This window comes from Cervus elaphus, chromosome 20 (genome assembly GCF_910594005.1).
Source record: "Cervus elaphus chromosome 20, mCerEla1.1, whole genome shotgun sequence".
NCBI classification, from domain to species: Eukaryota; Metazoa; Chordata; class Mammalia; order Artiodactyla; family Cervidae; genus Cervus; species Cervus elaphus.
In genome coordinates this window covers 53,490,668-53,513,329 of record NC_057834.1, presented here as the reverse complement: position 1 = coordinate 53,513,329, position 22,662 = coordinate 53,490,668, and the positions used below count along the sequence as shown (strand labels likewise).

At 35.5% G+C, this 22,662-nt stretch overlaps 1 protein-coding gene across 1 annotated transcript in view; it reads right to left on the bottom strand.

Annotated features, from left to right (window-relative positions):
- The window catches only part of PTPN22 (protein tyrosine phosphatase non-receptor type 22), a 56,505-nt gene that overhangs the window by 11,079 nt on the left and 22,764 nt on the right, over positions 1–22,662 (bottom strand). The window contains exons 10-16 of the mRNA XM_043878164.1: positions 21,088–21,165; positions 17,707–17,793; positions 6,293–6,369; positions 5,329–6,146; positions 2,979–3,062; positions 2,716–2,822; positions 1,558–1,585 (exon numbers count right to left, since the gene is read on the bottom strand). Of these exons, the coding sequence (XP_043734099.1) occupies positions 1,558–1,585; positions 2,716–2,822; positions 2,979–3,062; positions 5,329–6,146; positions 6,293–6,369; positions 17,707–17,793; positions 21,088–21,165 (1,279 nt within the window). The remainder of the gene's footprint in view (positions 1–1,557; positions 1,586–2,715; positions 2,823–2,978; positions 3,063–5,328; positions 6,147–6,292; positions 6,370–17,706; positions 17,794–21,087; positions 21,166–22,662) is intronic.

Below are 22,662 nucleotides of genomic sequence, written 5' to 3'. Positions count from 1 at the left end.
ATTTTAATCTTCCTGAAAAGAAACTGCACACCCATTTAGTAATCACTTCCCATTACCCCCAGATTAGAGGGGCAACCACAAATCTGCTTTCTCTATATATAGATTTGTTTATTCTGGATATTTCATCTGCATATCCTTTAAGTCCTTCAGAACTTTCCCACATTATCTATCCAAATTTATTTTCCTTATTTCCCTAAAATAGAACCTCTGTTGCAATTAAATTTGCCTACTTACAGTTTCTCTGTACCCGTCATGCTTATTTTTACCTTTGAGTCACTGTTACTCTGGTCCCTGCTCCTAGAATTCGCTCTTTTTTCTTCTATCAATAATTTTCTATTTCTTTTCTCTACTCAATGAAACCTTCCCTAACCACTCCAGTGATGCCTTTTTTTTCCCAGACTGCTGGTGATTAGAATCAATGCAATATAGATTATAACTTAATAGTTGCAATGAGTATTAATTTTGTCTACCCAATTTGAGTACATCATTAAGCAGCCCACTCGTCTTCTTGCCTGAAGAATCCCATGGACAGAGGAGCCTGGTGGGCTACAGTCTATGGGGTCACAAGAGTCAGACACGACTGAGCGATTAACACTGTAATCATTAAGCAAGTGCTCTTTGTTATATATCCTGCCTATTCTAACACTGGATAAGGCACACAGAACTTAAAATGTTCATTTAATAATTACCTAATAAAAATTGTAATAGGTAACATTTAATGAGGGACTTCCCTGATAACATTTAATGAGAACTTATTTGATAACCACTGTGCTAAAAAAGCTTTATACTTATTTTATCTCACTAAATCCTCACAAAAATCCTCTTAGAAGGAAAGTTCCATTATCCTCATTTTATCAATGAGAAAAATCACAGCCCATGGAGTCGCAAAAAGTTGGACATGACTTAGCAACTGAACAACAACAATAGCAACTGAACAACAGCAATATATGACTTAAACAAGGTCATAGATTTCAATAACTATTGGTAGGCCAGGGATTTGAATGAAAGTCTACCTGACTCCAAAGCCCATGGTTTTTAATGTCTATGTTATACTACTTATTTATGTATTTGAATAATATGTTAATATGAGTAAATATGTTAAGGGTAACTGCTACCTGTCATAATATATGTAAAATACCTATCAGTGTTCAATAACTGTTGGCTGTTGGTGTTGTTATTCAATGTATAAAACAAGTAAGAAAGTACTGGAGAAGCAATAGCAAGTTAAAAAACCTAAGTGGTCAGAAATAGTTTTTCAAAATGACAATGTTAACAATGATAAAACCAGTAAAATGGAACTGCTGCAAAGTTTTAAGAAGTTGTATCTGAAATAGTTGGGTTGTATATCAAGGAAGAGAATTCTAAAATCCTGTTTTCCTCTTACCCTTCACAAAACTACTAGCCTAGGAAAACCAGAAGTAAATCAATGAGTAGTGGAAGCTATTATGGAAACCATGCCATCTCCTGAGCTGATACTCTAAACTTAATGAGCCATTCTTGCAGTACAAATTCTTACGGCTAAATGTCACCTAAAGCCAAGGAAAATAAATGTTTTACCTGATTTTGGACTCTGGGGTTTTACACTCTGGAGGGGAAAAAAAAAAAAAAAGTGAAAGAACAACATGTACACAAATCTATAAACTCTAGGCAATAAATAGCATTTTTTAAAAAATTATATTTCATATACCAATAGAGTTATGAAATGTTTTCCCTATTTTTCCTAATATATAAATGTGCTGAATGAATTGTGAAGAATCATCTACTCTTACAGTGATTTTTTTTATATGTCATGAATATTGGTTCTAAATTGATCCCCTTTTATACTTATTTCCTCCTACTTAGAACATTTCCCTGAAAATTTAATTTAAGGTTAGGTAGTTGCAATTGAAATTATCTCATGATGCTGGAACAGAGGAATTGTTCTTTACCCTGGGACTTGGTAAGATAAAGACCATTAGCAGTAACAATAACAGTTACTAGTACATTAAAAGTGTAATTTAAAAGGTGGAGAATATTTTTACCACCACTGCAACTGTAGGCATGTTTAAATGTTTTAGATAGTTACTCTTCTGATCTCTGAAAGGTTAAGATAGTTGGTTCATCATAGAATTGTATGCAAATGCATAACAGATTGTTGAAAGTGTAGGTTTTTCTTCTAGAAGCAGAGAACATAATTCCAGAAGGTTTATATTAAATAATATAGACATCTGTTATATTTTAAAAACTGCTCTCTATAATATGGTATCACAGCTAACAAGAAACTGCCTACCAGATGACTACTACGAACAAGCAATCTACTTATGAAACAATTATTTTTGCCTTGATTGTACTTTATGAATAAGGTCAAATGTTTACTCTTTCACTAAATCTTCCTTGATCACTTCCAACCTGAAGGGATCTCTCACTCTTTCAAAGCTTAAGAGCTTTCATATGATTATATTTGCCTTGTTATAATAAATAGAGACAAAAATAGACTGTGTACACATGCTATATCTCTACTGCTAAACTTCAAATTTCTTAAGGACAACAATTGTATATTACACATATCTTTTTATTCCCCACATTCTCTACCACATTGTTTTATAAAAAGTATCCGCTCAATATTTACTAAGTGATAGATGTTAAAAATATGTAAAGAATAGACTACAGTCTGTTGAATCTTAGTGAGTAGAGTCAGAAAAAATAGTTATTGACCTTGCTTGGTCTAAGTCTTACCAAATCGTCAGATTTCTTTGATTCAGATGTTCCACTACATTCTAGTGACGTTCCAGTTTTTACCTTCACAGGTGAAGATGAAGATTTGGGAACACCCTGTGGGAGTTCTGTAACATAAATAAATAAATATGATTCAATTCTTAGGAGTATTGTAATTTTAAAGGGCAAATGTTACTCAGCAACGGCACACAGAATATTGAAAGGATCTGAGAAATAATCTAGTTAATCCACAGTTTACTTTACACTTACTGAACTGTACTCACCAGCTTCCTCTACTACAATAAAAGATTCAGGTGTCCGTTCAGGAAGTGGAGGAGGGATTTCATCGTCTATCCTCGGAGAAGTTGCTATCAAAAATATAATCACAATTTTTAATTATAAAAATTCAAAGATTTTTAAAAGATATTTAAGCTGGTATCTGTTCACTCAAAAATCCAACGAAAATTCTTATATTCTAATCTTGATACAAATTATGTCAAACATTACTAAGATGTGTAAGCTGGTATCTGTTCACGCATGGAAAAAGCAACATAAATTCTCTCATCCTAAGTTGGAAACCCAGGTTTTTTTATTCTTCTTCAAAATTTGCTTCTTTTAAAAGCCCAAGGATATTTTAATTAAGTTGCTGAGTATCAGTTAACATAGTGTAAAACTTTATATTAATTTAGGAAGCTTTGGATTGTTTTCTGCATAACTCTTGCCCTTTGTTTTACATAGAATATACAATACAGCCTCATGAAGCACCTTAACATGCCAGATTCAATTACAGAGGAGGTAAAATCATAAAGATTTTAGTATTTCTTCTTCATTCTTTTAGAATTGAGAATATTGACATTTTCCTTTTTACAAAATAATGGTATAACAAGGTTTTCTGTTAATATATTTCTATAGATGTATTCAGAATTTTTATAGAATTTAAATGCTGTTATGAGAAATTGCCACCAGATGGCACACATGTCAATGTTGCTACAATCTTTGAAAAAGATTTGGTTTCCAAAGTTGGCACTCAGACAAGTTTAAGGTATTGTTGGTATCTAGAAAAATAAAATTTCTTTAAATCATAAAACATACATAAGTACATAATCTTTCCTTCTAATCAAGGAACTAGATACAGATGAAATATTTTTATAACAAAGCTATGCATCTGTTGTATGTATTGAGGAATATGTACAGTAAATGTCATGGGTGGGTGCTCTGTCGCTCAGTCATGCCCTACTCTTTGTGACCCCAGGGACTGTAGCCTGCCAGGCTCCTCTATCCATGGGATTTTTCAAGCAAGAATACTGGAGCGAGTTGCTATTTCCTCCTCCAGGGGATCTTCCCCACCCAGGATTGAACCCGCATCTCCTGCATTAGCAGGAAAATTCTTTACAAATGATGTCATAGAGAAAAAGCCTTCTCTATTTCCTACTTAGGTGGAATGTTCTATATAAATTTCTGATGATATACCTAAAAGAGTTAAACTTGTTTTTTTTGCTTTCCTTCATCTTCTTCCACATCAAACTATTACAATTATCTAATAGAATATTTACTTCTACTTTCAAACCGCTCAGTAATATAACATAATTTTTGCCTAAGAGCTTTCCAGGTGGTGCTAGTGATAAAGAACCCACCTGCCAATGCAGGAGACGTGAGATGCAGGTTCGATCCCTGGGTCAGGAAGATCCCCCGGAGGAGGGCATGGCAACCCACTCTAGTATTCTTGCCTGGAGAATCCCATGGACAGAGGAGACTTGGAGGGCTACAGTCCACAGAGTTGCAAAGAGTCAGGTATGACTAAGTAACTGAGCACAGCAATTTTTGCATAATATGCAAAAATACAGAATTGTAAAAGAGATAAAGTATGAAATTAAAGATTTATATAAGGTTAAAGTCTCATGCAGAATACTGAACACATATCCTCATCTATAAAGTTATTATAAAAGGACAGAAAATGAAAATGTTAGTCACTCAGTCACGTCTGACTCTTTGCAACCCCACGGACTATAGCCTGCCAGACTCCTCTGTTCATGGAATTCTCCAGGCAAGAATACTGGAGTGAGTAGCAATTCTCTTCTCCAGGGGATCTTCCTGACCCAGGGACTGAACCGAGTTCTCCTGCATTGCAGGCAGATTCTTTACTGTCTGAACCACCAAGGAAGCCCCTATAAAAGGACAAGAGGAAATCAAATCCTCTTCTTCCAACTCCTGCAGGAAGAGAATTCAATTCTTAGCAATCTGTTCAATTTAGTATAGCCACATGGTTCTCCAACAAAAGTTCTGAGTGACCATGTGGTACTGTTGGTCAAATCTTTTATGATGTTCTTTTGGAAGTTGTTTCTGCATGCTAAGGATAAACTGTGGACTTTTGATAGACACATTGAGGAATGAGGATTACTGCCTTTAGAAGCATGCCTGCTGACACAAGTCCTGTACTAGATCTGACTGCCTCTACTGTTGCTTGTTTCATGGAATTTTTCTTTTCTTTTTTTTTTTTTTCTTTTTTTTTTTTTTGAGGAGGAGGAAAAAAGAGAGGCAAGCAGAGAAGGATGAGGGGGAAAGTGAGATGAAACCAAATCTTACAGAAACAAAGTAAAATCTAAAATGCCATACTAACTTTTAAAAATAACTTACCTACTACTGCTGTCTCTTGGTTCAGTGGTGGGGGAAAACTGGTCAGAGTAGTCAGTGTTAAAGAATCATGTGAATTGTAATAAGGAAAGAGGGTTGTAGAGGATTTTGACAGTGAAGAACAAGGTAAAACACTTCCATCTTGCTTCTGAGGTAAATCAAAAGACATCTTAGAATGAGCACTACTTGGAGACAATGATGAAAAATAAGGATCTTCTACTAAAGACATATAAGAATGCTCATTAAAAGCACCAGAGTCATGCTGCTTTGCATTAGCAGGATTGCACGTTTGATGCTTAGAGTCATGTGATGGCGAAATATTCAGTTCTGCTGAAGCAACATGCATCACTTTTTGAGGCTGATCAAGACAAGAATTGTGTGGTTGAGATTCCAAATAAAAATTTCCCTTTATGTCCAACTCTTTGCTGTCTCTCTGTTGCATCAATTCAAAGGGAGTTGATTTGGTCCGCAGTATTGGCACCTTTAAATTAGAATATCTTCCTGCTGCATTTACAGGTTTAGATTTAGGATATGCTCCAAACAAAATGGAACTCAAGTCCAAACTTTGATGCTTCTGAAGAGGCTTCCCAGCTATTGGGAACACCTTTGTCTCCCATTTCATGGTTGTGTCAGCATTTTTGTTACAACCACAGTTCAGTTCCAAAAACTCTAAAGAACTGCTCTGTTTAGCAGGGTGCATGACTAACCCTTCCTTTTCATTTATTTCAGAAGTCCTGAGGTCAAAGGAAGAAGCTTCTGCACTTTTCACCCTTATCCTTCCTTTGCTCTGTTGGTTCATCACTTTTGCTTCTTTTATGGTACTGAAACAAAAAGAAAGTAATAATGATACCATATTCCAAAGAGGCCTCTTCCCATATCCACTTCTCAGCATCATGATGAGATATAAGCATGAGATATTCCTCCCAGACACAATTAGACAATACTATATGTGTAAAACTATACTCACCTTTTTGCTAAGTTAGGAGAATAAGGTTTTGCTTTTAGGTTGGGATTTTGCTCAAAAACTGAATCCTTTGCTTGAATCTTCAAGAGAAGTGAGAGATTGATTTTTAGTGAAGTGATGGTAATGATAGATTTTAACATTCATAAGGCGGAAAGGTTATTTCTCAGAAAATATAAAGATTTAAAATAATTCATGAAAGAATCATATGAGTTTCCAAAATATTGAATGAAGCAAGAACTTGTTCACATACTGAGATCAAAAGGATCAAAATAAAAGATTAGTGTTACAGAGATTAAAAAGGATTTGCTTATAGCACCATCTTTTCATATGTGAAAGTTTTAAAATGTTATTTACTTAAAATACAACTTTATTCTCAAAAACGTACTTTCAGAAATTTCATCATCTCAGCTTTTTATGTTATGTCCTCATGCTTGCTCCATCTTTTTCTTCCTTAGTGTGCTCCAGCTATACCGGTTTTCTTGCCATTCCTTAAGTATACCAAATTCATTTCCAGTTTTTACTATTCTTTCTGGTTGAAATACCCTTGCTCAATACATTTTGCAAGGTTGGTAGTTTCTAAAGTAATTATTCTCTACTTAAATGTCACCTACGTATGGAAACCTTCCCTGACCACTCAACCTAAAATCACACTCCCACCCCACCTGCCCAAACACTCTCAATCTTTATTTTCTTCATAGCAATTATCACATCATGAAATTTGTTACTGTGACTCATGGAATCCAAGCTGCCAGCAATTGTAAAAAATATCCTGCCTTTGGAGCTGTTTAAATATGTTTTCTAAAAAGTCAGTAATAAGATTCTACTTGTAATGGGTTTAATTGTGACTCTCAAAAAGATATATTGAAATCTAATCCCTGAAATCTGTGAATGTGACTTTATTTGGAAATAAGATTTTTGCAGATGTAATTTAAGATGAGATCATACTGGATTATAGTGGGCCCTAAAACAATGACTTGTGTCCTTATAAGAAGAGAAAACACAGGGAGAATATGATGTGATGATGGAGACAGAGACTGGAGCAATGTATCTGCAAGCCAAAGAACACCAAGGATTGCTGGAAACACCAAAAAATAGGAATAGGCAAGGAAAATTCTTCCCCTAGAGCTCCCGAGAGAGAGACCATGGCCTTGATGACACCTTGGTTTTAGACTTTGTGGCTCCAGAACTGCGAGTTTTAAGCCCCCCTTGGTTTACAGTACTTGTTACAGTAAGCCTAGTAAACTGATACAGAGAATTTAATACTCCACTTTTAATAATAGAACAATCAGAAGATCAACAAGAAATAGAGGACAGACGTGAATAAGCACATAAACCTATAAGAACTAACACACGCTTATAAAACACTCTACCCAGCAATACAGACATTCTTCCTGAACATTTATGGAACAGCCTCTAGGACAGACCATATATTAGGCCACAAAACAGCTTTAATAAATTTTAAAAAATAGAAGTCATACAAAGTATCTTTTTCTTTTTTTTTTCAAAGTATCTTTTTCAATTAGAATGGATTGAGACTAGAAATGAATAACAGGAAAAACTGGAAAATTCACACATATGTATAAACTATGTTAAACAACTACCGGGTCAAAGGAGAAATCACAATAGAAATGAGAGAATACTTAGAAATAAATGAAAATACATCATACCAAAATATATGGGATACAGTGAAAGCAGTTCTTAGAGGTAAATTTACAACTATAAATGTGTAAAAGAAAGATTTCAAATCAATTATTTAGCTGTACATCTTAAGGAACTAGCATAAGAACAAACTAAACCCAGAGCCAGCTGAAGGAAGGAAATATTAAAAGATTACAGCAGCAATAAATAGAGACTAAGAAAACAATGGAGAAAACCAACAAAACCAAAATTTGATCCTTTGAAAAGATCAATAAAAATTCACAAACCTTTAACTAGACGGACAAAGGAAAAACAAGAAAACTAAAATTGCTAAAATCTCAAATTACAGAAATAAAAGTGGGGACATTATGACCAATTTCATAGAAATAAAAAATATATATAATAATATGAACAATTGTATGCCAACAAATTGTATAACCTGGATTAAATGGACAAATTCCTGAAACACTTGATCAACCAAAACTGACTCAGAAAGAAATGCAAAATCTGAATAGAACTACAACTGGTAAGTAGACTGAATCAGTAATCAAATATTTTCCCAACAAAGAAAAGTCCAGGATCAGATAGCTTCACTGGTGAATTCGACTAAACATTTAAGGAAGAGTAAACACCTGCACAAACTCTTCCTAGAAATTGAATGACACTGCCAAGTTGATCACCCTGTGAGAACAGGAAATCCCTGTTACAAAACTGGACAAAGATGCTACAAGCAAAAGAAAGCCTCAGAGCAATATTCTTCATGAATATTGATGCAAAGTCCTCAATAAAATACTAGCAAACTGAATTCAGTATAGGAAAAGAATTACACCCCTTGACCAACTGGGATTTATTTCCAGAGTACAAGGAATCTTGTGCAACAATCTTCAACATAAGAAATCAATGTAATATACCATATTAAGAGAATTAAAGGGAAGAAATCCACATGATCATATCAATTGATGCAGAAAAATTTGACAAATTCTTGATAAAAATACTCTAATAAACTGAGAATTTAAGGGAACTTCCTCAATTTGATAAAGGCCATATATAAAAAACCTACAGCTAATATCATACTCAATGGTGAAATATTAAAAGCTTTCTCCCAAGATCAGGCATACGACAAGGATGCCAATTTTTACCACTTTTAGTCAACATAATACTGGAGGGTCTAGCCAAAGCAATTAGACACACACACAAAAAAAAGATCAAAATGGAAAAGAAGTAAGTGAAGTTATCTTCATTCACAGATGACTTGATTTTATATGTGAAAAGACTCCACACACACACACAAAACTGCAAGACCTAAAAAACCAGTTCAGCAAAGTTGCAGAATATATAGTCACCACACAAAAACCAGTTGCATTATTATAAAGTAACAATAAACAATCTGAAAAGAAAATTAGAAAAGCAATTAGCATCAAAAATATACATACTGATGAATAAATTTAACCAAAGAAATGAAAGACATGCTGAAAACTACAAAGCATTGCTGACAAAAAATAAAAAAAGAGGAGGCATTCTATATTCATGAAGTGGATGTTTTTATTATTGTTACAATATCATTACCCAAAGTAATATACAGATTCAGTGCAATCCCTATCAAAACAGTGCGTTTGCAGAAATAGAAAACCTCATCTTAAAATTCATGCAGAATCTCAAGGGACTCTGGCTAGCTAAAACAATCTTGAAAAAGAAGAGCAAAGATGAAGGGCCTAAACTTCCTGTTATCAAGAGGTACTACAAACATACAGTAATAAAACAATATGGTACTGACATTGAACAGCCATACAGATTAATGGAATAAAATAGAGAGCCTAACAGTAAGCTCACAGAAAGAGCAATTGATTGTTTAAAATATTTATTTGGCTATGTTGGGTCTTATTTGTGGCATGCAGGACCTTTGATGTTTGTTGAAGTATGTGGGATCTAGTTCCCTGACCAGGGATTGAACCTGGGTTCCCTGCATCAAGAATGTGGAGTCTCAAAAGAACAGCATGTATACTATCTATGGTGAAACAGATCACCAGCCCAGGTGGGATGCATGAGACAAGTGCTCCGGCCTGGTGCACTGGGAAGACCCAGAGGAATCGGGTGGAGAGGGAGGTGGGAGGGGGGATCGGGATTGGGAATACATGTAAATCCATGGCTGATTCATATCAATGTATGACAAAACCCACTGGAAAAAAAAAATAATAATAATAGTAAAAAAAAATTAAAAAAAAAAAAAAGAATGTGGAGTCTTAGCCACTGGACCACCAGGGAAATCAATGAGCAATTGATTTTTGATGAGGTTGCCAAGAGCATTCAATGGAGAAAAGACAGCCTTTTCAACAAATGATGCTGGGAAAACTGGGCATCTACATGCAAAAAAATGTTGGATTCTTGCAGTATATACAAAGATTAACTCAAAATGGATCAAATACCTACACATAAGAGCTAAAACTAAAACTCAGAAAACTTAGAAAGCTTCATGGCATTGGGTCTGACAATGATTTCATATATATGACACCAAAGGCACTATCAACGAGACAAATTGGATTTTATGAAAATTAAAAACTTATATGCATCAAAGTGCAAAATCAACAGAGTAAAAGGGCAACACACATATTATCTGATAAGGATTAATATCCAGAATATTTAGAGAACTTCTAAGACTCAAGAACAGCCAACTCAAAAATGGAAAAAAGACACAAAAACAGACATATGGACAATGGAAAAGAACAGAGAGCCCAGACATAAATCCACACACCTACAGTCAATTAATTTTCAACAAAGGAGACAATGGAGAAAAACAGTCTCTTCAGCAAGTCATCGTGGAAAAGTTGGACAGCTGAATGTGAAACAATGAAATTAGAACACACCCTCATATCATACACAAAAATAAACTCAAAATGGCTTAAAGACTTATAAGACATGACACCATAAAAAAAGAGAATTCTCTAACATAAATTGTACCAATGTTTTCTTAGGTCAATCTCCCAAGGCAATAGAATAAAAGCTAATATAAACAAATGGAACCCAATCAAACTAACAAGCTTTTGCATAGCAAAGGAAACCATAAACAAACAAAAAGACAGCCTAGGGACTAGGAAGAAATATTTGCAAGTGATACAACCAACAAGGGCTTAATTTCCAAAATACACAAACAGCTCATACAACTCAATAACAAAAAACCAAACAATCCAATCGAAAAATGAGCAGAAGACCTAAATAGACATTTCTCCAAAGATATACAGGTGGCCAAAAGGCACATGAAAAGGTGCTCACCATTGCTAATTATTAGAGAACTGCAAATCGAAACTATGAGGTACTACCTCACACCAGTCTGGATGACCATCATTAAAAAGTCTACAAATACCTGGAGAAGGAAATGGCAACCCACTCCAGTATTCTTGTCTGGAGAATCCCATGGACAGAGGAGCCTGGTGGGCTACAGTCCACGCGGTCGCAAAGAGTCCGATAGGACTGAGCGACTTCACTTTCACTTTCACTTTCACCCCTCAGCTGAGACTTTCAGCTCTTGTGTTTGCTATTGATTGTTTTCTTGAGTTCCCAAAGACCTGTGACCACATTTTTTTTAAGTTGCCTGTTTTCTAATTGCATCACTTTACACACTGTTGTCTAATAATATGTGGTATTTAGAATGCCTTCTTAATTATTTTGAGCAGCCATTGCCTGTATTTTCTTAGCACCTCCTTGATTTTCTTACGTGATCTCATCTGACAGGGAAATGCAACTTTTTTGTTTGCCCTCTCTGCATACTGGACCGTCTGAGTCAGTGTTTTAACTAATCCCTGATGGTCTCTGAGCTACTGTTCTACCAGACTCAGTAGTTATGTGCTTCAGGAATTTTTTGGTAGAATTGGTACTATCAGGAGACTCTTGTCTCTTGGTACTATTAGGTGACTCTTGATGTCACCTTTGTTATCTTAAAAGCTGGTCCCTTCACTGAGGCTCTTAATTTTTTGAAAACTTGATGCTATTTCAGCTGAAAAAAATTGGCAAGGCTATTTAAAAAATTGAGGGAAGCCATTTAAGAAATTGAAAAGTAATCGCAAACAACATTGGGTAGTTGTGACTTTCAGTTCTGTATCGGTTGAATTTTTGTGCTCTTTTCCCTGTGTACGTGGTGGTTCTATTTTTCTCCAATAAAACTTATTTTAAAAAAATAAAAATAAAAAATAAAAAGTCTACAAATAAATACTGGATAGGGTAGGGAGAAAAGGGAGCCCTCTTACACTGTTGGTGGGAGTGTAAATCGGTGCAGTCACAATGGAAAACAGTATGGAGGATCCTCAAAAAACTAAAGTCATAAAATCCAGCAGTCCCACTCCTGGGCATATATCCAGACAAAACTATAATTCAAAAATATTTTTTTTTTAAAAAAGAAACTTGTTTTCAACAAATGAAGAAAAGATGCGTGCACCCTTATGTTCATAGCAGCACAATTTATAATAGCTAAGATATGGAAGCTATTTAAATGTCCATCAACAGATGAATGGATAAAGAAGATGTGATATATATATATACATATATATTTATATTTTAATACATATATATGTTTATATATACATATATATGTTAGTTGTTTAGTCATTAAGTTGTGTTCAGCTCTTTGCAATCCCATAGACTGGAGCCTGCCAGGCTCCTCTGTCGCTATTCCTGGGTCAGGAAGGTCCCCTGGAGAAGGAAATGGCAGCCCACTCCAGTATTCTTGCCTGGGAAATCCCATGGACATAGGATCCTGGCGGGCTACAGCCCATGGGGTCACAAAAGAATTGGACACAACTTAGTGACTAAACAACAATGACAGTTTTTTAATGTATGCATTTAGGGTGCTATAAACCTTACTCTCAGCACCCCTGGAGCTCTGTGTGACAAATCTCAATATGTGGTGTTTTCACATTTTTATTCAGTTCAATGTGTTTTTCAGAAATTTCTCTTTAAACTTCCTTTCTTGACTCAATGGATTTTTTCGAAGAGTCTTATGTGGTTTCCAAGTACTTGGTTCTTTTCTTGTTATTCTTCTCTTATCAACTTTGATTTTGATTCCATAGAACTCAGAGAATACATTCTATATGATATCAATTCTTTATATTTTTGAGATTGTTTAATGGCCCAGGATGTGATCCACCTTGGTATATGTTCAATCAGCACTTAAAAAGAACGTATATTCTTGTGTTGTTAGGTGGAGACTCCTATAAATATCAATTTGATCCTGTTAGTTGGTGGTGGTGGTGTTAAGTTCTCACATATTCTTGCACAGTTCTTGCTGAGTTCTATAAATTTTGAGAGAGGGGTATTGAAGTCTCCAAATATAACTGTGGATTTTTCTATTGCTCCTTTTAATCCTATCAATTTTTGCTTCACACATCTTGCAGGTCTGGCCCATACACACTTAGGATTGTTAAATACATCTTATTGGTGGATTGACCCTTTTATCATACAATATCCCTCCCTTGCTGTGGGAGAATAACTCTTTATTCTGAGGTCTCTCTGATATTAATATAGCTACGCCTGCTTTCCCTTTATTCATGTTTACAGGGTATGTATTTTTCTAATCCTTTATTTTAAATCAACCTATATATTTGAAATGTGTTTCTTACAAACAGCATATAGTGGGTCATGTTTTCAATACCCTCTGCCAATCTGTCTGTTAATTGGTATATTTGTACTACTTACTCTCAGTGTAATTATTAATGTGGTAGAGCTTAAGTCTCCAACTTTATCTGTTATTTTCTGTTTGTTCTCCATTTCTCATTTCTTTTTCCTGCCTTTTTCTCTTTCCTGCATATTTGGAATTTCATTTTGATTTACCTATAATTTTTTTAAAAAAATATACTTTTGTACAGTTTTTGTAGGAGTGACTCTAGTCACACCATATATTCATGACTTATCAAAGTCTGTAAGTGTTACTGTTTTACTAATTCAATACAGAAGCCTTACCTCCCTTTATGTGTCTAACCCTTCCTTTTTCATAATGCAGTTGTCTTAAGTATTTCCTCTAATACATTTAGAACCATATCAGTGTTATAATTTTCACTTCAATCATTTAAATAGTTTAGAAAAATCAAGAGAAAAAGGAAAACCTATATTTACCCATGTTGCTTACCATATTATTTTTTCCTTTCCTTTCTATTAGAAAAATTCCTTGGCCATTTTTTTTAGGGTAGGTCTATCTACTGGCAACAAATCGCCTTAGTTTTTCTTCATCTGAGAGTGTTTTGATTTCCCCTTCATTCTTGAAGGATATTTTTTACTGGATGTAGAAATCTATTGACAAGCTTTTTTCCTTCAGCACTTGTAAAATACTGTGCCATTCTTTCTGGCCCCCATGTTTTCTGATGACATATTAATTTTCATTCTAATTGTTTCTCCCCTTCAGTTAATATCATTTTTCTTTGGCTGCTTCCTGAAATTTTTGTATTTAGTTTTCTGAAGTTTACTTATGATGAGAATTTCAGTGCTTTTTTAGACTTGCCTTTTTTCTCCTTTCCTCCTTGGACATCAATGACACTAATGCTAGGGGTTTTGTCATTGTCACTTAGTTTCCTGAAGTTCTATATTTTATTTTTATTTTATTTTTTAGTCTATTTTATTTCTATTGCTCAAATTGGGCAGTTTCTATTGTTTTGTCTTTCGATTCATTAATTCTTTCCTTGTGCCCTGTACTCTGCCGTTAAATCCATCTACTGAGCTGTTTTGTTTCCATTACTGTTATTTTTCAACTGTAAAATTCCTTTTCAGTTCTTCTTATACCTTCTCTTTCTTTGCAAGGTCTTTATATTTCTTTGCTGAGACTTTTTATTTTTTCATTTGTTTTAAGCATGCCTGTAATTGCTCACTGAAGCATTTTAATCATGGCTGCTTTAGAATCTTTGTCAGGTAATTCTTACATCTCTGTCATCTTAGTGTTGTCATCTGTTGATTATCTTTTACTCATTTGGTTTGAGATCCTCCTGGTTCTTGGTATGGCAAGTGATTTTTCACATGAAATCTAGATATTTTTGTATTGTTATATTATTCCCTTTTAATTGGGGTAGCTTTTAAAAATCCATTCTGACAGGGGAAAGAAGAAGGGTGGGGGTGCTACCTCATTACTGCCTTGCCATTGCCAAATGGATTCAATCTCCACCAGTTTCTCACAGTCTCTGTTAACACCTGAAGGGAGACACCATGGGAGAGGCTCTCCAGGTGGTCTCTATTGACACCATGGTCTGGGTGGTCTCATTACTGCTGGATGATGTTGAAAGTCCTGACTCTCCACTAGGCCTCTTCTGACACTCCATCAGTGGAGAGACGTTGGGGTACCACGTTACTGCCAGGTAGAAACTCAGGCTCCCCACCTGGTTTCCACTGACACTGCAGGGAAACCTCATTGCAGGTCAGTGGAGATAAAACTCCTAGCTCTTTACTTGACTTTTTCTTATTTTAAATGATTGTATATTTTTCTTTATTAGAATGATCACAAAAATGACACATAACACTGCCCTTCTGATAGAGAGAGTATTTATAGCTGACCTGTTGTCCTTCTCTGCATCATCGTTTTTGTGGGGATGGAAATCTAGGCTCTCCACTTCTTTGTTGGCATAGGTGGGGTTGAGGGCCATTTTTTTCTTTGGTGTTGACTGAAGTAAAATACTTATTATCTTAAAGTTTTCTGGTTTGCTCGGCTGCCCCTTTCCTGGTTCTTTGACTAGAGAGAGCAGGATTTTGTTGTTTTTTTTTGTTGTCTGCACTGTTGGCCCTTCCAATTTGTTGGTTTCTTCAGTTCCAAATCTGTGATATATGAAGAAAAAGAAAACTCAAGGAACTTACCTTCATGTCTTTCCTTGGGTCCCAATGTTCCTAGATGGTCTGTCTTCTCTCCGTCTTTCAGAGTCTTATATTTATTTTAAGTCTTATATTTCTTATATTTATTTTATATGTATGTTGTCCAGGGTTTCTAGTTGTATTTAGTGGAAAGAATAGGGAAAAGTATATCCACTTGATATTCCCAGAAACAGAAGTCCTCCTTGGCTGATGTTAATCAATTCCTTCTGTGGGAGGTTGAACCATGTTCCTATGTTCCTATTTATTGACTAAGGGCACACTCCAAACAACTCAACTGTCTGGAGCCATGGGCTGTATCTGAGTACTGACATTCCCTGGAACCTAAAATATTAACCCACATACTCCAACAGCATGTTAGGAGGATATTCTTTGTTCAAGAAGGTTTTATTCTAAGAGCAAGAATATGACTGTATCATCATGTCAAAGGAGAAAATCCATGTGCTCATTCTATAAATGCAAAGATATGCAGTTGATAGACTTCAACATTCTTTCTGAAAAAAATTCTTAATAAAATAGATGTCAATTAATACTTCCTTTAAACAATTAAAAGATTTATCTCAGACTTCCCTGGTGGTCCAGAAGAATTTGCCTGCCAGTGCAGGAGACACAGGTTCAATCCCTGGTCTGGAAAAATCTCACATGCCATGGGGCAACTGAGCCCTTGAACCACAACTACTGAGCCAATACTCTAAAGCCCACAAGCTGAAACTATGAAGCCCATGCATCTAGAGCCCATGCTCTGCAACAAGAGAAGCCACCACAATGAGAAGCTTGCACACTGCAACAGAGAGTAGCCCCCACTTGCCACAACTAGAGAAAGCCCTCACACAGCAATGAAGACCCAGCACAGCCAAAAAAGATAATAAAATAAACAAATAAATAAAATAACTCCAATCAAATCAACATCACAGTTAGTAGTAAAACATGAGAATCTCTTCCACTAAAATTAGGTCATGCAATCACTTCTGTTATTTAAACTTGTTTTGGGAGTACTAGCCAATGAAGTAGGCATGAACAGGATATAAGTAACAATGTCTGGCAACTATATTTTGGTTTTCATCTCCTACACTTTTCTTTGGAGCTGACATTCACTATAGGATTGCATAGTTCATTCTCTAGCCTCAACAGTTTTTTTATTTTTTTTTTCACTCCAAATGCTTCATCATTCTAGTGATAGGAGTTGTGAGAGTCACATCTTATATACTTTGTATTCCGAATACTGTGAAAACAGTAGGTACTCGGTGAATATTTTCAGATGCATAATACGAAATGTGGTGTTAAAATTTTAATTAATTTGTATATATTACATACACCCTGAAAGGTAAATCAGTAATTTTGTCTTATTAAGGTTTGTTCAGAATCTAGTACTTCGTGATTCCATAGTAAATATTTGACATCAGTTTTTGTGATAAGCTCAAAATAATATAGCTAGAATGCTCAATATTTTTCAATTAGAATTTGGCCAAACCATAATTGTTTTTATACCCAGCATTTTTAGCTAAGAATCCTTTGGCTATTCTAAAATATTCTCAAAATTTGATGACACATATGCCATCAAAATGAAGCTTGAGTAACCTGAAAAATAATGTAAAGTACTCAACTACAATTTCACTTTATAATTGTCACTCTAACTTCTAACTTGCTGCACAACTGTCTAAAACATGAAAGCAGAATATATGCTTGCCCTTTCACCCACTCCTATGGTTTCTAAATTGAGCTGAAAATGGTATGCAAAAGGTTAACCAAGACATTAACTTTCTAAGTTAAAGTACTTCAATTAAATTGTCCTTCTTCATAGGAGATTTATAGTGCAGCCGCATGCACATCTGACACTCCAGTTTAGTTGTGATCATAAATTTTAAGTCGCCCTGCAACTAATCTGAGATCCTTTGACCAAAATCAACATGAAAACATTTTTTTTGCAAAACATCAAATTTAAAATGTACCTCTGTTCCGGAGTGTTTATCCCTGATAACATCCATCTGTCTCGTAAATAGTTCTAATACCGCATTGTAGACCAGCTCATACTGTTGCTGAAGAGCATCGCAAACCGGAACAAATGAAAATAAACAAAAACTTGGTGAACTAACAGAATTTCAGGAGTATGAATGCCAATCAAATCCTAGTATAGTAAACCTGAAACATTAGTTCAAAGATAGTGCCTTATGTCTGTGCAGCCCATGTCAGGTTTCAAAGCATTTTTAGGGTGCTAGAAACAGTTAAATATTTGATCTACCTCTAGCTAATATACAAGGACCTTGCAGCACGCTTTTTATATTCTAACCCCACTTTCTTATTTATCTTTCCTTCCACTATCCTCCCTCTAATTTTGTTTGCTCACACTTTAAAATTTTCATTCCAGGGACTTCCCTGGAGGTCCAGTGGTTAAGACTCTGCTCTTCCATTGCAAGGGGCACAGGTTTGACCCCTGGTGGGGAAACTAAAATTCTGCATGCCACATGGCAAAAAAAAAAGAAAAATTGTTTTTTGTTTCATTCCAGATGCATTTTTGGGGGTAATTCATCTCTCCTGGGAAAAGGTAGGTTGATGTTCTTGATGGCTAATAGATAGCTTTGCTATGACTCTCACAGTTGATCTATAAAGCAGTTAGGTTGTTAACCCTGTTAACCTGATTTGCCTGAGATCATTCAGAAGTAATTTCAATGTCTTGGCTTAGTACCTGAACCTTTGACTCTTAGTTTAGTACATTTGGATCAAGCTGCTGAAATTCTGTCTTAGCAAAGATACCAAAGAAAAGAAGACCACTAAATAGACTTTAGAAATTTGTGGTTATAAAGGAATTCCACTGCAGTGAAATGAGACCGCTATAATTACAGGTTTATGGGTTTTTACTACCTTGTTTTTGCCTCTGTACTTGCTCAAGCACTTGATTTTTGGATCTATTTTTCACCTAAATAGGCCTATTCAGGTTTTTCGATGACACTTCACACAATCGTATACAAACAAAATATAACTTTTGCCAAAAATAATTGTAGCAGGAGAATAGTGCAGAGACTGTATCATCCAACACAGCCATTGGCCCACTCTTCAATTTTTTCTAAAGAAGACAGGAAAATCAGATAGGAAGCACTCATCTGGTTACAGTGCTATTTCCTGGTTAGAGCGGTATCAGAAAAAGCAGCTACAGCAGGTAAGTTATTTGCCCAAATAGTTGTTGATAATGCCAAAATGTGAAAGCTAACTTAAAACTATGTCAGCTGTCTTCCAACTCTTACATATAGGCCTGAAATGGACTTTTTCTGAAATGATGTATGACTTTATTTATTGATTCAGTAATAAAGTTTAATGTTATACAATTAGGTTGCATACTTCCTGGAATCTTTATACATCTACATGGATTGGCCTTCTCTTAAGTCTGACAGCCTTAAACCAGCCAATGCTTTCATTTCACATAAACTTTCCCCCCTAAAGGTTGAATATAGAAAACACCTACAGTCATAACACATGAAAAAGAATTCTCTTTTTCCACTATTAGCGGAAAACCTGTGTGGGCCAAACAGAAGGTTTATATTATAATAGCTCTAATTTTTTCCCTTTGATTTACAACTTTTACATAAAAATATCTAAAGTACCATTGTCAATTGTTTTACTTCTAAACCTGTGTTCAAGTTCATTTGTAAGTGCTTTAAACACTGCTGCTGCTGCTGCTAAGTCTCTTCAGTCGTGTCCGACTCTGTGCAACCCCATAGACAGCAGCTCACCAGGCTCCCCCGTCCCTGGGATTCTCCAGGCAAGAACACTGGAGTGGGTTGCCATTTCTTTCTCCAATGCACGAAAGTGAAAAGTGAAAGTGAAGTCACTCAGTAATGTCCGACTCTTAGCGACCCCATGGACTGCAGCCCACCAGGCTCCTCCGTCCCTGGGATTCTCCAGGCGAGAGTACTGGGGTGGGTGCCATTGCCTCCTCCGGCTTTAACACGAGGGTCTTGCTATTTTAGCAATAAGAACAGTTGTAACAAACTGTGCAGAAATGTGCTGTGTGCTTAGTTGCTTCAGTCGTGTCCAACTCTTTGTGACCCCGTGGACTGTAGACCACCAGGCTCCTCTGTCCTTGGGATTTTCTTGGCAAGTATACTGAAGTGGTTTGCCACTCCCTCCTCCAGGGGGTCTTCCCAACTCAGGGATGAAATCTACATCTCCTGCGTCTCTTGCTTTGTACACAGATTGTTTATCCCTGAGTCATCAGAAAAAAGTCACCATGACAAAAGTCTCTTACCTAATAAAAACCAGTGAATGTTTGATGAAAGAATGAATGGGCGAATGCTAAACTCTATCTTAAAGATGGAGACCATTTAGAAATATAGGTAAAATTATTGGTGTTGAAATATGTATAAAATATGGGTGTTGGGCCTCCCTGGTGGCTCAGATGGTAAAGAAGCTGCCTGCAATACAGGAGACCCAGGTTCAATCCCTGGGTTGGGAAGATCCTCTGGAGAAGGGAATGGCCACCCATTCCAGTATTCTGGATACTGGATAGAGAAGCCTGGCAGGAGAATTCCATGGATAGAGAAGTCCATGGTCGCAAAGAGTCAGACACGACTGAGTGAGATAACACATACATGGGTGCTGAAATATTATAGAATGTGAGAGATTTGGGCTGGGAATGTTTCACCTAAGAGGTAGAATGTGAGCTGGAGAAGAGAGAACAGGTGGAAAGCATTTCTTATGGAATGAATAGGTATGAGCAATCTAGGGTGGGTTAATCATATACTATGATACATATATAATCATATATATAATATATTGTAATTATGGAGTTTTTAAAATTTTCTTTAAATATGCATACAATAAGGACCAGGAAAAACTATAGAAAAATAGTAACAGTGACTCTCTCTAGGTGACAAAATTATGGATGATTTGTAAATTTTTTATTGTTTTCTAAAATGAAGAAAATAATATAATTCTCCAGATTCTGTTACCACCTCCTGAAGAAGAAATTACAAATCTCTAATTTTGTATGGTTTCAGAAATGAATTACCACCACAAAATTTCAGGTTAACCTGACCCAGCTATTTCTTTCCAATAGGTCAAATAGTTTTGTAGATTTTTTCAATATCCTTTGTAAGAACTGTTATATTGCTTTGTTAATATTTTCTGAACAGACAATAAAATATAAGGAATGAAAGGATTTTGGTCCAGGGCAAGGTATACAGGAAAAATATTGGGATATTCAGAGTTAGAGGAAGTGGAAATGGACCAAAATCCTTGATAGTAAAGCAGTCAGCTATTTTTGGATGCCTTGCTGTTACTAAATAAAGAGATGGAACTAGACTCAGACATGTTATATTATTCCCCATAGTCCATACCTGAGTTTGAACTAATGAAGGCCTCTGTGTTCGCATTTCCTGGATCAAACTAAAAACACTGAAGTTCTCAGGAATTATCTATCAAAGAAAAGGAAAAAATATCTTACTATCCAAATGTAGAAGAATACACCTTCTTCTCAAGTGCACATGGAACATTCTCCAGGATAGACCACATCTTGGGTCACAAATCAAACCTCAGTGAATTCACGAAAATTGAAATCATATCAAGCATCTTCTCTGACCACAATGCTATGAGCGAAGATATCAATTACAAGAAAAAAACTGTAAGAAACACAAACACATGGAGATTAAACAACACATTTCTAAATAACCAAGAGGTTACTGAAGAAATCAAAAAGGAAATAAAAAAATTTCTAGAAACAAATGACAATGAAAACATGACAACTCAAAACTTATGGGATGCAGTGAAAGCAGTTCTAAGAGGGAAGTTTATAGCGATACAATCCTACCTCAAGAAACAAGAAAAACTAACTTTACACTTAAAACAGCTGGAAAAAGAAGAACAAAAAACCCCCAAAATTAGTAGAAGGAAAGAAATCATAAATATCTGAGCAGAAATAAATGAAAAAGAAATGAAAGACACAATAGCAAAGGTTAATAAAACTAAAAGTTGGTTCTTTGAGAAGATGAACAAAATTGACAAGCCTTTAGCCAGACTCATCAACAAAATTAGCAATGAAAAAGGAGAGGTTACAACAAACAATGCGAAATACAAAGGATTATAAGAGACTATTATGAACAACTATATGGCAATAAAATGGATAACTTGGAAGAAATGGACAGATTCTCAGAAAAGTTCAATCTTCCAAGACTGAACCAGGAAGAAATAAAAATTATTAACAACCCAATTACAAGCACTGAAATTGAAGCTCTGATCAAAAATCTCCCAGAAAATAAAAGCCCAGGACCAGATGACTTCATGGGAGAAGTCTATCAAACATTTAGAGAAGAGCTAATGCCTATCCTTCTAAAACTCTTTCAAAAAATTGCCGAGGAAGGAACACTTCCAAGCTCATTCTATGAGGCCATTATCACCCTGATACCAAAACCAGACAAAGACAGCACAAAAAAAGAAAACTATAGGCCAATATCACTGATGAACATAGATCCAAAATCCTTAACAAAATTTTAGCAAACAGAATTCAGCAACACATCAAAAAGCTCATACACCATGATCAAGTTAGGTTTATTCCAGGAATGCAAGGATTCTTCAATATACACAAATCAACCAATGATAAACTATATTAACAAATTGAATGATTAAAAACCATATTATAATCTCAATAGATGCAGAAAAAGCCTCTGACAAAATTCAGCATCCATTTATGATTAAAACTCTTCAAAAATGGATATATAAGGAAACTACCTCAACATAGTAAAGGCCATTATGATAAGCCTTCAGGAAACATTGTTTCCAATGGTGAAAAACTAAAAGCATTCCCCCTAAGATCAGGAACAAGACAAGGGTGTCCACTTTCTTCACTATTATTCAACATATTTCTGGAAGTCCTAGCTAGAGCAATCAGAGAAGAAAAAGAAATAAAGGAAATCCAG